The following is a 14,984-nucleotide window of genomic DNA, read 5'->3' as shown; positions in this document are numbered from 1 at the left end:
GTATTTATGTTTCAGAAATACTACGCAAATACTGCTACGTATTTTACGTAGTGAGGACAATTTGCCCTGCAATTGCCTGGCGGCTTAAAAAATGATGGGCAAAAACGAACGAAGGATGAATAAAACAATAAAACAAGACACAAATTCGTCGTATTCATCGTGTTGTCATGCAACAAGTTTATCTTTTTATTTGTGTTTTTACATCCTTAAGTTATACTTCATACAACATGTAATGTTCCAACCCGACCATCAGAAAAAACAATACGTTACTTGTAATCATTTTGATATTTATCACATTTGTAATATTCAAATCTTCAAAAACCTCAGTATAAAAGAACTATTTGTGACATTTTCATATGAACTGTTAAATATATGAATTACAATAAATTAAACAAATATTCAACAAAAAGACAGTATTGAAAATGTAATACAGTTTTTCCCTGTATGAGACAGTTCAAGAAAACAGCCTGCATAATGAATGTTTAAAAATAACACTGAGATGAAATGTCATGCAACAAGAAAAACTAACAGACTGATGTGAATTGAGTTGAATTTAAATACAAAACACTTCCAAATGGGTAAGAGTGATTCTTAATACAAAATCTTTCCATTTAGTCGGGAGAGGGAAAAACTCGTGTAACAGTGCTGGAGAATGGAAAAAGGAAATAGAGTAATGGTAATCTTGAGAAAAGTGTCAAAAACTTTCACACACACAAACATGTGAGTCAGAGACCTCCAGCTTTGTTTAAATCCTTTTCTTCTCAGCAGGCATTATGACATTGTAAACACTCAGAAGTAGTAGGGTGCAAAATTTTGCAGTGGGATGACGCTTGGGCAAAGGAATTAACTATCGGACATCGTCATAGATCCAAAACAACCACAATAATGAGGACGAGTGTTCTAGACAAGTGCAACAAATCTAGTTTTTGCTGTTCATCAAGTTATCAAAGGTAGTGAGCTGTCTTCTGCATTGCATTTGTTTACGTGTATCAGCAATCCAGTACGTGAATAGGTTTCACACCGATGATGTCTGGGCGAGTTCTCTCGGGGCTTTGCTCTGCAGGGTGCTGGATACGGTATCGGAGTCCAGCAGCTCTATGATGCTGTAAGGGGAGCAGTCCTCCAGACCCATTTTGCCACAGGCCCAGCCGCAGAAACCCTTCTCCAGGTCTCTCACGGCATGCCACCACCTGCTGAAGGCCCAGGACACCTGAACCACGGCGGAGTATAGCGCCAGGGAGAGCGCCACGGGCATGATGAGCACGGGGTAGAAGATGATGAGGAAGGGGCAGATGGTGATCTTGTGCCAGAACGTTCGCTCCTCGTTGTACACCAGGAAGACGTTGTACCAGGTCAGGGTGCCGTAGTAGAAGGACGTGATGAAGGAAAGAAGGAAGACCACAGGGGCGCAAGAGATGCTCCACAGGACAACGTGAGGCCCCCGACACACACCCAGACGGCAGGCCCGCTTGGAGTCCTCCCCGGCCTCGCACTCTGCGTCGAGCCGTTCCCTAGACTTGGCCAACTCGCGGAGTTCTTTCTCCGTCATGGTTACGTGGATGTCTACCACCTGGCCTTTCTTTTTGCCTCGCGTGATGGTGCCCGTTAGCGTTACATAGCGGCTGTCTGGTGGTAGGCTCCAGCCTCCGTCTGTAGGCACGGAAGAATTCAACTACATCAGGAGTTGTCAAACATTTTACACCAAGTGCCAACAGGATACTAAGTCACCTTCATTTGTGGGTGTACAGAGGAACTTGGCTCCCTCCTCCACGCTCCTCTCCGCTCCCTCTTCTTCCCCTCCTTGGTCACCGGTGGACCCTTGCTCCACATCGGAACGATAGACGATGATGGACTCAGGACGCTGCTCGCGCTTTCTCCTCCTCTTCCTCCTCAAGGAAGGTCCTGAGTCGTTGTCGTCGACATGGTTTGCAGACGATTCGGACCTGAGGGAGTGGATTTGGGGACTGCCCTCTCCTTCGGTCTGGGACTCCTCCACATGGGCCATCCTATCAGCTGGCCTATCGTCGACCCTGTGAAGACTATTCTGAATGAAAACTATTGTCCACTCATTGTGTCTAGGGGAGGAAGTGACTGGATGGATGACAAACAGGGAGTGGCATTAAAAAAAAATAATAACATCGTTTTTCTAGTTCAAGTCCCAAAATGAATCACGTGCATAATGATGCTGACCTACATTCTGTGTGCATTCATGTTTGTGCTACTGTTAGCTTAAAAAACACGCGAAATGCAAATACTGTGCACAGTATGTAGTGTATAGCATGAATATACATTATCAAACATATATGAGCGTATACAGAATCAAACAACGTCTGATCGATTTGATGGAAATGTTTGTGCATAAGCAAGTTTATGTATCATAACGCAAGAAGAGTAGTTCCGCTAGAGACACGTTTTTGTTGAGCTACGCTGTTCCTGGGAACATTTTAAACTGAAATGAGGGAAGTAAAGAGACAATGTTAACCATTCTCCTCCCATTTAAATCCCACCCATGTCCGCTCTTTTGTCTTCCGACAACCGGCAAACGACGCGTCCCTTTCATACAAAGTACAACCGACCTTACCTTAACGGAGAGGCATCAGTATTGATTAAAATTGTAATATTTTAAAAGATAAAACAAGATATTTGTGTTGCACTTTGCGGCAGCGACACATACCATCCGTACAGATGGGTTACGCAAAAATGACTCCCACTCTAGAACAGCGCTATGCCAAAGAGACGCTTTACGTAAAGTTATTTCGTGAATTGCCCTAGTGGCCGGCTTTACAGATGCGTTACGTAAAAGGTTTTCTGGATCGCATCATAACCCCGCCTTCGTTGTGACAACGACAAATCCTTAAACTGGAAAAGGTGTTGAATTATAACAATATCAAATACAATAACATATTTATGGCAGAGAGATGTTAAATGAATTCGGGTATTTAATGTCCAGTTGGTTTGTTAATGTTTTGTAAATATTCTAGCTAAGCCTTGGTGCCACAAAATGATGTATATAAATTGAAGCTAGAAGTTAGGCTAATTAGCTAATGCAAAGCTAAAGCTTCTGAATTGTAATTATAATGGCTTATCAAAGAACGTCCAGTGCCATTGATAGCCTGCTCTGCCGAATTGGTAAGTTATTTTATTGTATTCTGGAAAAAAATATATACAATAAAAAATAATGTACTGTAATATCAGATTTCTAATGCTATACTAATTTAAAAGGCCATACACGACTGTCTGTTTTTTTTTTTTTTGTACAGCCAATGAAGTTCGTGAGCTTTCTCAGGAGAAGAATGTCCTTGATCGAGAGGTTGAAGGTCATGATTCATGTTAATTTTTCAAAATTGTAACTCAGCCATTTTGAAATCAACCAAAAGGCGCCCATTTGATTTCTTATCCTGTTTCATTATGTTTGTCTTGTGTGCCCACATTGTGTGCCCACAGTTCTTAAAGCAAACATTGCAGAAAGGAGGGATTATATTGAAACAACTCGCACACATATTAAGAAACTGGAAGAGGATGCTGATGTGAAACACAACACTTTGAAACACAACAAGACAATTAAAAAAGGGTATGAACAAATTTTATTAGGGCTAGGCAATTAATTAAGCCATCAAGCCATTCATTTTCTGTAGCGCTTATACGGTCATTAAACTTTACGCAGGAGGTTTAACCCAAGATTTCTTTGCTGTGAGGTGGATGTGCTCACCATTCACACCCTTGTCACTGATTAATCGATTTTATCCATTAAGTTGAGTTAATTTGTCAGCCAACAGATAATGTGGTTGTACAGGTTACTTTGATTAGCCACAAAAAAGTTTCAATGGGAAATGAGATTAAAATTGTAGATGGGATTTTTTTTCACAAAATATATTTATTTTATGGCCGTATTGCCTAGCCCTAATTAGTTTTTAATGATTTCTGAGATATATATATATATATATATATATAATATGTATCTGTTTTTTTTCCCCTCCTAGCCTGAATGTGACTCAGTGCTTGGTCCAACAGTATGAGCGAACTGTGAGAGCGGAATTGGAGAGCGCAAAAACCAGTTATGTCAATGAAAAGTGGGTCCGCCAATTGTTGGTTTAGCACATTATATTTGGAGTTTATTTTGTATATTTTCCCCTTTTCATTTCTGATCAATCAAGGGCAGTCTTCAAAGAAAAGATTACAAAATGCAGGAAGCAGTTTCAGGATCATCAGGAATCATTTAGACAAAGGTTTCAGGCAAAAGATGACACGAAGAGTCCAATTGTGGTCTCTCAAGACGACGTGCCAGTCAAACCCAAAGAAGGGGGCGGAGCCTATGTCAATGGTAATTACTGTGCTAAATGAGCTGAATGAGTATAACGACTGTTATAATGTGAATGTTTAAGAATATGACTTTAATCTATCAAAATGACAACTTTTGCATGTAATAGTATGTTTTTTTTTTTCAAATTTGAAGCACTGCAGGTGTATTCAAACATCTAAATGATTGATTTTGCAGATTCTGGTGTTCCTCGTTCCTTCTCCGAGAAAGGACCAGATAGGTATTTTCACTGTGTACTTACACAGAAAATAGAATAGTTAGTTAAAGTGGATATAACCCTAACCCCCCCCCCTCTCTAGTGACCCTCACCTCCAGCCCACCACAGAAGCAGACATGGAAATGGAAGGTTCACCTGTGAAGGATTCCATGGTTGTCATCACCGCTGAGAGTGTCAGTGAGACCAAGGTGAGAATGCGGCACGTTGCATGTGAAGCTATCCTCATGTAACGACTGTCTTGCGATGGCCCATTTCTAAGTACGACAAACAGAGACATCTGACCGGTCCAGAAAACTCTGAGAACACTGAGGAAATGGACGCACAAAGCCAGGCTTGGGAATCGTCTTCCAGTGGTGCTGATGAAACTAGAGGCAATGAGCAACATGTGAGGGCAAAAGGTAAGCACACGGCTTTCAAATGCTCCCGGTTTGCATCCACAGTCCAACCTGCTTGATCTCTTTAGCTCATCAGGGACCAGATAAGATGCCCAGAGAGGAAGAGGACGACCAGGAGGTCAAAGCATTACGCCAAGTAATAAGAACAGAATCCTTGTGCAAGTGACGTACCGTGCATAAATCTTGGGCCAGCATTGTTTGCCCAATGCTTTTTTTGACCATATCTCAGCAAAAGGAAGTATTTGTATTTTTTTTAGACATTCATTACTAATCACATTAAATATTGTACTAAATTAAAAAAAGAGCTAATTTTCAAATAAGTGCTTATTGTAATTGTCTCAAAATAGAATGAAAAAATGAAAATAATTTTAAAATAATCACTAAGGGTATAAACTAGTAATAGTAATAAATGATTGCAATACTTAACTGTTTTATCTAAATGAAAAAAAATAACCATATATTATCCAGAAATAATTTTAAAAATTATTGATGATTATAATCGCTTTTGGGGAATATTCGATAAATAACTGTGTTGTTGTTGACAAAGCTGTCAGTTGTGCCCGAGGAAGAGGAGGCAGCACAGGCACAAATGGAGGAGGGAGGCCCAGCACAGGAAGAGGAGCAGGCACCACAGGAACATGGTGCCCCTTTGCCACAGCACTGTCAACAAACACAAGCTCAGTTCTTCACTGCGCCTGGAACGCCAACATTCAACTTTAAGTCAGTTTTACATGTCAAATCTTTGTAAAAACCTCAAGCTAAAATCATGAGTGTGTGTGTTCATTCCAGCTTTAGCCCAATACGCTCCCCAGTTGCAGGATCATCTGGTAGCAAATCTCCAGCCTTCATGTTCTCGCTCAGCTCTGCTCCCAGCACCCTAGGCTACTCCGGTTTCGGCTTCGATGGGGTCTCCTCCCATGATGAGGTAACTACAGAGAAAGTACCCCGTGGCCGCAACAAACAAATGGTCGGTGACTGATGCCGAACCAAATACTTAGCACCTCATTTTTTTGCAGGCTCTATCGTTCGTATTCAGCAGCTCCGAGGTATGTCTCCTAATGAGTTTGTCTTATTATCCTGAATTCAACCCCCCCCCCCGTCAAAGAAAAACACCAAACTCTGCACTCTGCTTTCAGAAAAACCAGAAGACTAAATCAGACGGTAAGCATCTCATACCTCAAACACACTTAATCTGCTTTTTGATTTGATCTCCTGCTGAATTGGTTTGAGTTCACTTCTCTATAAGTGAGCAAACCGAAAAATTCATCAACTCCCCCCCCCAACTGTACATGTTAACACATGCAATCCTGCAGGCCTGGATTTCCTGTTCAACCAGCCGGAACAAAGCGACGACTTCCAGTTCACCTTCCCCTCCGAGAGCTCAGCGGATAACAAGGAAAACAGCAGTAGCGACTTTCCCTTTTCATTTAACTTCTGAGAGAAGGCACCACGTTTTGCATTGGCTTCTCGGTACAAAGTTGAGAAACGTGTTCCAAGAATGTTTATCTTAAATGGCCAAATTTGTGTTCTATGGTCTGGCTTTTGTTTGCACGTTTTAAAGCCTTGAAAACATTTCTCTGCTAATTGATTACTTGAGTCTCATAATATTACATTTCAGATTTACGACTGTTATGGTTTGATTTTGTTTTTTAAAGCGTCTCCAAACTTTAGTTTTGTAATCCTATTTAAAATATAATAACAGTCTCATAACTACTCTTATTCTCATAGTTTAACATTTTTTTCTGTTACATTACAATTTTTTTTTTAAATGACTTTTTTCTAGTTTATTCACATGAATGGTTTGGAATAATTCTACAACTACTTTACTACTTTTTGTAATGAAGTAGTAACTTTTATTGTAACATTTCATATTCATTCTCATAAATAAATTAATTAATAAATTGTCTGCAGTGATGCTTTTGCTCCCCTTCAGCTGAGCATACGCGTTATTAACGCAATTACTCACAAATAGTCGTCGTTCACTCTTATAGTGTATTTATTCAAGTCCAGAACATTTGAGTGTACGAAAAGACAAAGCAACAACATGCATAGGACTATCTATTATCTTTTGGTTTCATGATTGAATCAGTAGTAATATAACGTAACTCCACTCTTGACAAGGTAAAGCTTTGCCTGCACTTTGGAATAAAGAACATTGTGAAACTTGGACATCTAACCATCCATTTTCTCGCGCTTGTCCTCACCAGGATGGCTGGTGAGCCAGAGCCTCTGCCAGGACATTCAAATTCTGTCTTTAGGCGTAGAAAATTGATGGATTTTTTACAGGCAGTAAAGATGTTTTTACACTTGCATGACTCTGTGATGCCTTAAATTGCTACAGTTCATAAATGCCATACATCCGTTTTTAAAATCACGTCACTCTTTAGTTAGTTCCACAGTCCACTCTTGTGATTGTGTGGTGTTCCCACAAAAGTTATTCGGTAAATTGTTTAGTAGATTTCAGAAAATTCTACTGTGTAAACATTTAAAACGTTTGAAAGATTGATTGAAGATATTTAATGGTAATTAAGGCCTTGTTTTTATGTTCATGAATGAATGTCTTTCTTTTAAAAAGGTTTATAACGAGATTTTCACCCAAGAACAGATTACATATTGTTTAATCCGCATCCCTGAAAGAACTTGGTGGTTCCACTGAAATGAAATCTGTTTTGTATTGAATGCCTTATGCAATAAATAACAGCAAATAGTATGTCCTCAACCCTTTTAAATGCAGTTGCTAGTCAGCAGGCATGTAGAAATGTCACGGAAAGAGGAGCAGATTATTTTTTTTCTTTTCCTTTTAAAAAAATAAAATAAAAAAGTGCTGAGTGCAGATGGGGAGCACCTAGAAGACAGAGTCGATGCTGAGAGAGCGTCGCGTCACGTGTTCGATCTCTCCCGGGATGTACTCGCAGAAGCTGGTCTGATACTTGGCCAACATTTTTAGCATGGGCCGCAGGTTGATCCACCACTGGACTTTGGGCATGCGATGCCTGTGAAAGAAACACACAGTCATGTCAAAAGACTAACGGGTCAAATTTGGATACTATTTTATGGGAACATTTTGGCAACTGAGGTCAAGTTTGAGTGTCATAGCAAATACGTACATCCTTTTCCTTCTTGCCATTTTGTACTAAAACTTGTAACATCACAAAAAGTGCTTTGTGAATATTCTCTAAATACACTGCAAGAAGCATCTCAACTCCCGCCGGGCACTTACTCAAAGTCGGTGGCGTCCTTGAGTGCCGTGAGGGGACTGAACGAGACCACCTTTCTCAGGAGGCCCAGCACGCAGGCCGTTTCTGCGGAGTTGCAGAACACGCGACCTGAGGAGGACACACACTGCAGTTATTAAGATCTGATCTGGCAATGGGAAGATGCTGGTGAAGAAAACATGAAGACCTTCACAACTGCTCAGTAAATTGCAGAAATACTATTTTATAATTGGCCCAGGTCAGTACAGTAGAAGACAAATTTACAGTCTTCATTTAGATTTATTTTTAAAATAGCCTGTAACTGTAGCACCTTGTCATAATCTGGTGCTCGTCATTAAAATTTTTCCCTCAATCTTCGTACCTTGTCGGTAGTTTTGTGACAGCTGGTCACTTATCCACTGGATGGCTCTCACTCCCAGCTTTGTGCCGTAATTTCTGTCAAAGGGCGACGGTGCCCCTCCCTGGTGAACAAGATATATTTATTCAGTTTTTCTTTTTCATTTGAATGAAGACCACAGGGTGGAGGTGGTACCTGTTGAAGGTGTCCCAACACGTTGACGCGACAGTCGAAAATACCTTTCCCCTCGGCGGAATACAGTTTGTGGAGGAAATCCGTAGTGTAGTGCTCATGGCATTTTTCATTCCTGTTAAGTACGAGAAGGGTTGAGTGTTTCATGATAGTTGGAGATACAGTATGACCAAGATGTGCAGCTAAGAGTGAAAATATAAGCAACTCATAGCCCACGAAAAAAGTTTAGAAATGATGAAATGACCCCAAATCTTTGATATACTGTACAACATGAACAAGTCAGCCAGCCTGGCAGCCGCCATTGAATCCAGATGAACAAGTCTGACCTCAATACGAGCCCCCGCTGGATGTCCTTCTTCATTTTCTCTGTGAGATGCTCCACGTTAGTCTGTCAAAAGGCAACATAATGGCAAGTTAAAAGTGGAAGAAAAACAAATTGCAGCAAGAATCGGCAGCTGTTACCTTCAGGTCTTGGATGTTAAAGGGGTCCTCGAAGATGTAGGCCGCGTCGGCGCCCACGGCGATGCCGGTAGTGGTCGCTAGGTAACCGCAGTAGCCTCCCATTGTTTCCACCACAAAGACCCGCCTCTTTGTCCCTGAAGCAGACTGCTTTATCTTGTCGCAGCCCTAAAAGGGGAGATTAACAAATAGGAGCTGTCAAGAGGAGATAACTCAAAGCTGGTTTTGTGTGTTGCAAGAATCCAAAAGTTTTAGTGATTTGATCACACGGCAGGAGGAGAAGTAGATTATTTAAAGATTAGAACATTTTATAGTGTATACAGCAGTAATTTCCTGTTTTGAGGCACTTTTGAAGATATGTTTAAAGAGTACTGCCCAGTTTACAGAAGCCATTTATTCTCACAAAGAGGTGCAATTTAAAAACTATCACTATAATTCTATAAATAAAAACTCAATTTGTTTCTTCGTGTTAATCAAAGTATGTGGTCAGTTTTACCGCCATAGCAGAGTTTACGGCGGTGTCTGCCCCTAAACTGAAGTCCGTTCCGGGGACGTTGTTGCTGATGGTAGCGGGAATCACACACATCGGGATGCACAGATTGTCGTAGTGGGCTCGGGCCTCAAAGAGCTCCAGCACGCCTCTGTAGGCCTGTGGACAAACAGTGGAGCCTGCTGTTAAAGACCAGAACTGTTCCTAAAATACAATCTATGGTGTCAACCCACAGAAATCTTTTCACTAATTGTAGTTGAGTCTGGAAATAATAAAAAATACCTCAAACCCTCCGATGACCAGCAGAGCTGAGATGTTAAACTTGGCGATGTTCTCCACAATCTTCTCCATGTGTTTGCTCGGAAGGGTTCTGAACAAACATAGGAAAGTGTGTCATTTTTTTTGGTCATTCATCATCAAAATTCGTGTCTCACCTTTTGGTACCCAGCAGTGAGCCCCCTTGGCCCGTCCATCCCGCCACATCGTGCCACTCCATCTCACACACCTGCAGAGCCACAGAGAAGTCACGTTCTCTTTGTTAACCAAGATAGATGGACGGTGGTCAAGGACGTCGAGGCGGAGGGCCTCACATCGCCGTCGGCAAAGCCCTGGAAGCCGTTGTGCACGGCGTACACTTTGTGTCCGTGAGCGATGGCCAACCTCACGGCCGACCTCACGGCCGCATTCATGCCCGCTGCTGGGGCTCCCACGTTCAGGATGGCCAGGGAGAAGTTGGTCTATGGGAGAAGAATTCAAACTTAACACTTTGATGCATGTGCAGCTTTTATTAATCCATTGAGGAGTCCAGAGTGAGGAATAATTAAGGTTCCACAGAAGTCAGAGACTAACCTTCACTTGGGCAGGCTTTTGGTAGGCAAGAAGCTTATAGATGTTCAAGTTGTTCTCAAAACTCCTGCAAGGGCATTTTAGCTCACTTGTAAATGAATTTTAAGTTGACTGGCTCCAACATGCTCAAATACAACATCATTTACTAAAGACTCCAACTTGCCCTTGACCCAACAAAAAAATTATCGGAAATGGTCGGATCATATGCAGAGGAACCTTAGTGCTTACCCGCCACGCAGTTTAACAGCCTCATCAAACCTCTTCTCGTTCATGGCCTTCTGCACCAACTTGGTCTGCAAGGGAGGGCAGAGCGTGCTGAGTAAAGCAAAAGTAAGCGTGTTACATCAAGACCAGAGGACAACCTCACCATCTCCACACATTCCATGAGAGGAAGACGGACGGCACGATTGCCAGACAGGCCGATGACGCAAGCCGGCGTGTCTGGAGACGCCTCCATCAGGGCGACGACCGCCTCCACGCCTAACTTGCTGCTCTGAAGACATACATTATATTTTACCGCCTATCCGTGAAAGTGACCGTGTCTATTTGAGTCACAACTCACCAGTATTCTGTCGAAGGCCGAAGGCGTCCCACCTCGCTGAACATGTCCGAGTACGGTGACTCTGGTGTCGTAGCCCAACCGCCTCACCACCAGCTTCGGAGAGACACATCGACGAAATTATAGTTCCATGTTCGAAAGCTATCATGGAATCTTCTTCACAACACACACAGACTTACATCTTTCAGATAAGTGGAAGAGATGGGCTTGCCGTGCATGTCGATTGCACCTTCTGCAACAATGATGATGTTGAGTCTGGACCCTTTGATACGACTCTGACGATACACACAAATGATATCAGTGATGTGCTAAGATTTCTTTGTTGCAGGCAAAAACTAAATTTTGTCTTAGTCGATGCCACACGGTCAATAAAATTCTTACCAATATTTTCATTTATTTTTATTATGACTCTTCCCTACATTGAACCTCTCACCGCTTCAAGACGGTCACACATGAGATCTTCCCAGTTGTCCTTAGGAGGAGACTCCGGAATAAAAAGCCAATCAGCGCCGGATGCCAACGCTGACACTAGAGCTAGATAGCTGGAGAAAAAAAAAAGTCCTGAGATTTGAGTTTGGCTAAGGGGGGAAAAAAAACAACCCAGAAGTGCTCAAGCTCACCCGCAGTGACGGCCCATGACCTCCAGGACAAATGTGCGTTGGTGGCTGTCAGGAGAATAACAAGTACATCCATTGATTTTCAGGACCTTCTTCTTAATGATAAAGATGTTGAACTTCAGCCAAGAAAAACATAGCAGGCAAAAACAAACAAAACTTTGGATAGTAATGTTTTCTTTCTAGTCATTGTAAAATTCACTCTAATACATTTCCTGGCAGAGTATCCCAAAAATTCTGATTGCTCATTCTCCTGTATAACTTCTTTTCATATCAGTGTCATGAAACACCTTCGACATTCATCACTGAACTTAACTAAGTCAGCAAATCTGTACCGTGAGTAAAGGTGTTTCATTCCAGCGCATTTTACCTTTGCGCAGTCGTCATAATCGCATCGATGATCTCAATGATGCGGTGCAAAGCGGAATCTGCGCCGATGGTCATGTCAGTTCCACAGAAGTCATTATCTATGGAGCCCACCAAGCCTACAATGTTGAGATGGCTGTGCTGCTTCGCCAGCGTTTCCGTGATCCTCCCTGAAAGTGGCGCTTGGTCATAAAATCGTTCGTTCCCATTCGACGGTGGGCTCGGGCTCACCGCTTTTGACGAGGTCATCCAGCAGGCCGCTCCACTCGCTGCGAAAGATGTTGGCACCGGTGAGGCTCCCGTCGCCGCCGCACACGCACAGGTTGGTGATGCCACGTTGCACTAAGTTGAAGGCGGCCGCCAGCCTGCCTTCGCGGGTCATAAACACCTTGCATCGCGCGCTTCCGATCACAGTTCCGCCCTACAACGATCCGGTTACGGCACAAAATTAAACGTTGCGGTGCCCCAGCATTATTGACACAGCCAATAATGAACCACATCTTTTTTTCTTGACACCTGTGAATCATCCAGCCCTATCCGGGATGCAAATTTGTTTTCGTTCTAATAGACAAAAACTAAAAATGATCACAAAAAGTGCACGTGAATGAAGAGAGGTGCAGCTGTCAAGCAAGAATTCCAAAAAACAGAGAGCAGTGACGGTGATTAACGTCGTAACATATCACGGCCATCCCAAAATATCATGCAAATATGCCCCCAGTGCAGTGATTAGCAAATGCTTTTGGGGTGACGCCATGACATCCATGCCATAGCATTTATCTGAAGACTTCAGCATTTCATTTCTTCCAACAACACAAAAAAGTGTTTTCGCACGACTTTCAAGTGGCGGCCAAACAAACAAACACAGGGATTTGTATCACTCCAGTGCAACTTGCTGCTTTCTTTTAGCAAGTACACGGCTGGCTATGTGAGGACAGCTAACAAACATGCAGCAAGCAAGGTCCCTTACCAGATTACACATCCTGTACTAGATAGGCGGGAAGATGGATGTAATGATAAAAGTCCTACCACCAACAAGAAAGAGATAGAGAACACATTTCAGGCAGGGGAGGTGCCCCTATTAACCACTTTAATTGAAAGCGGGGTATACACTTGGATGTGTTTGAAAAATTATTAATATTTATTATCCTGTGGTGTGAGAGAGTTAATTTTCAACTCCTTGTTCTGGTTGGAAAATGCTCAACATCTATGATTATTAGATATTAATACTTTTTCTTCTTTTTATTTTCCAGATGTGGTGTGACACAATGCTGCCACTCGCAGGTCAGCCATGGTACTACGTATAGGGGTGCTATTTTGATCATCTCAAGTACATCGCAGACACACGGTAGAGAAAAGTAAGAAAACTTTCATCCATTCTTACATTTTAAGAATCGGTAAACAAAAATCGGTGTGCTCCGCCTTTGGTGTACCAACGCAGCCAACACACGACATAATTCAACCTACCAGCTGGATGATGTTTGTCACACTTTGCCAGTGTGCCAGTTTGATGTGATCGCCCCCCTCCACCAGGCCCTGGTAACCCTACAAGATATCAAGTGACACCACATTATCACAAACTGCATTGAAGCCATTTGTTCAAACTAACAGCCAGACTGATATAATATGGATCTTAATATTCATATTGTGTGTGTTTGTTTTGATACCTCATATATCAGATAGACCTTGGCACCAACATAGATGCCCATTCTGGTCACAGCTCGTACAGCAGCGTTCATCCCTGAGCCAAGGTAAAAGAAAAATCTGTTTTTACAATTTCTGAAGAGAGTTTTAAAATCTTTATATTTATCTACCTATGCTAAATTGCTCATACTGCAAAACTCTTTTACTACATTGCAGAAAGTGTGATTAACATATGTACCATTCTTGCCCCTTCCAATTGGTTTGGTGGTGAGCCATGAAATGTTTAGAATGTAATAAAGTGTAGTCACATAATTATTTTGGCTCAATAAAAAATGAGAAACACTGTTTTGTTATATAGTATAATCAAATTGACGAGTGAAGAAAGCAGCGCTTCATCACACTTGGCGTTGCTTCATCGACCTAGTGAGGAAATCGGTGGAGCATTTTTACGACTTCATAACTTTATATTGGTCAAAGGTTATTGCTGAGCATGCATTACGGAGATTTGTCAAGAGGCTGATGTCGTTTTGTTGACGTTTTAAAGTGTTTAAATTCCGCGTACATCAACAATTCCCACTTTTATTACCGTCTTGAACGCCCCATAGATAGGCATGCACAGTGAGTTTTTTTTTCACACGTACTTGTTTGACATTAGTTTTAACGTAAATAAAGATCTTGCCAACTAATGTCAGTGTGACAATTCACTCTCAAAATGTATGAGTCTGACGTGACATTAGTGTTAGCATAAGCTAGCTTCCTGTACCGCCCCATACAATGCAGTATTCCACTCATAAATGGAACTGAAAAAGACAGTTGTGGCGTGTTTGAGGTCACCTTGTGCGTCCCCGCCGCTAGTGAGCACCGCTAAAGCTCGGCCGGCCCCCGTCATCTTCAACTTTTCCAGATCCATGGATGCCATGTTTTGCTATATTTCCTGACAGTGAAATTGTGGTGCTTCCTGGAGAGTAGGCGTTCGTTTTAATAACCCACCGAGTGTTCCAAGAGCGGGTTCGTTTTACCTGATCTCAACCAGCAGCTGGACTCTTTGACTCCACCCGTCTGAAAAGCGACTGGTGTTGTTTTATTCACCCGGACCGCCCGGAGATGCACGCTACGGAGTTATCCTACTAGGTTAAACACAAGCCCCCGCCCGCCAGTGAGGCCCTGGTCAGGAAAAGGACGGAAACGCGTTTAGCACGTACTACACGCATACATGATGGTAGGCGCGGCTTGGCATTGTTTACCACTCGAGACTACTACAGTATTTCAGCATAGCAATAGAGCAAAAGTCTAATCATAAATTTATAGACAATGATAATTTCTGTGCCCTCCTAC

General features: G+C 42.3%; 3 protein-coding genes across 6 annotated transcripts; 1 reads left to right on the top strand and 2 right to left on the bottom strand.

Moving 5' to 3' along the window:
- Positions 1–144: 144 nt before the first annotated feature.
- tmem169b (transmembrane protein 169b) lies at positions 145–2,746 on the bottom strand. 4 transcript variants are annotated; one of them, XM_088382462.1, is made up of 3 exons: positions 2,582–2,746; positions 1,729–2,030; positions 145–1,650 (listed from the first exon to the last, which is right to left on the bottom strand). In XM_088382462.1, the coding sequence occupies exons 2-3, from the start codon at positions 2,003–2,005 to the stop codon at positions 1,016–1,018; spliced, it is 912 nt and encodes a 303-aa protein (XP_088238588.1). In that variant the 5' UTR covers positions 2,006–2,030; positions 2,582–2,746; the 3' UTR covers positions 145–1,015. The 4 variants fall into 4 exon arrangements, with proteins under 4 accessions (XP_088238588.1, XP_088238587.1, XP_088238590.1 ...); XM_088382461.1 differs by having other exon boundaries at positions 1,729–2,091; positions 2,582–2,743; XM_088382464.1 differs by having other exon boundaries at positions 1,729–2,039; positions 2,675–2,739.
- A 66-nt stretch (positions 2,747–2,812) lies between these two features.
- On the top strand, positions 2,813–6,832 carry LOC148394338 (uncharacterized). Its single transcript, XM_088382460.1, has 14 exons — positions 2,813–3,129; positions 3,261–3,317; positions 3,445–3,571; positions 3,981–4,070; positions 4,155–4,321; positions 4,496–4,538; positions 4,618–4,723; positions 4,795–4,933; positions 4,999–5,066; positions 5,478–5,650; positions 5,720–5,855; positions 5,947–5,976; positions 6,067–6,091; positions 6,244–6,832. Exons 1-14 carry the CDS (start codon positions 3,078–3,080, stop codon positions 6,366–6,368), a joined length of 1,338 nt encoding a protein of 445 aa, XP_088238586.1. The 5' UTR covers positions 2,813–3,077; the 3' UTR covers positions 6,369–6,832.
- A 76-nt stretch (positions 6,833–6,908) lies between these two features.
- On the bottom strand, positions 6,909–14,786 carry pfkla (phosphofructokinase, liver a). Its single transcript, XM_088382459.1, has 22 exons — positions 14,484–14,786; positions 13,673–13,746; positions 13,473–13,550; positions 12,240–12,429; positions 12,013–12,178; positions 11,649–11,693; positions 11,462–11,570; positions 11,208–11,303; positions 11,032–11,124; positions 10,837–10,962; positions 10,698–10,762; positions 10,473–10,536; positions 10,214–10,360; positions 10,058–10,128; positions 9,906–9,993; positions 9,630–9,782; positions 9,137–9,301; positions 9,001–9,062; positions 8,678–8,789; positions 8,507–8,606; positions 8,151–8,256; positions 6,909–7,923 (listed from the first exon to the last, which is right to left on the bottom strand). Exons 1-22 carry the CDS (start codon positions 14,566–14,568, stop codon positions 7,776–7,778), a joined length of 2,343 nt encoding a protein of 780 aa, XP_088238585.1. The 5' UTR covers positions 14,569–14,786; the 3' UTR covers positions 6,909–7,775.
- Positions 14,787–14,984: the final 198 nt, after the last annotated feature.

Source organism: Syngnathus floridae, chromosome 8 (genome assembly GCF_059516105.1).
Source record: "Syngnathus floridae isolate MCC-2025c chromosome 8, RoL_Sflo_1.0, whole genome shotgun sequence".
In the NCBI taxonomy this organism is placed as follows: Eukaryota; Metazoa; Chordata; class Actinopteri; order Syngnathiformes; family Syngnathidae; genus Syngnathus; species Syngnathus floridae.
The sequence above is the reverse complement of the archived record's forward strand: the minus strand, read 5'-3'. Positions and strand labels throughout refer to the sequence as shown.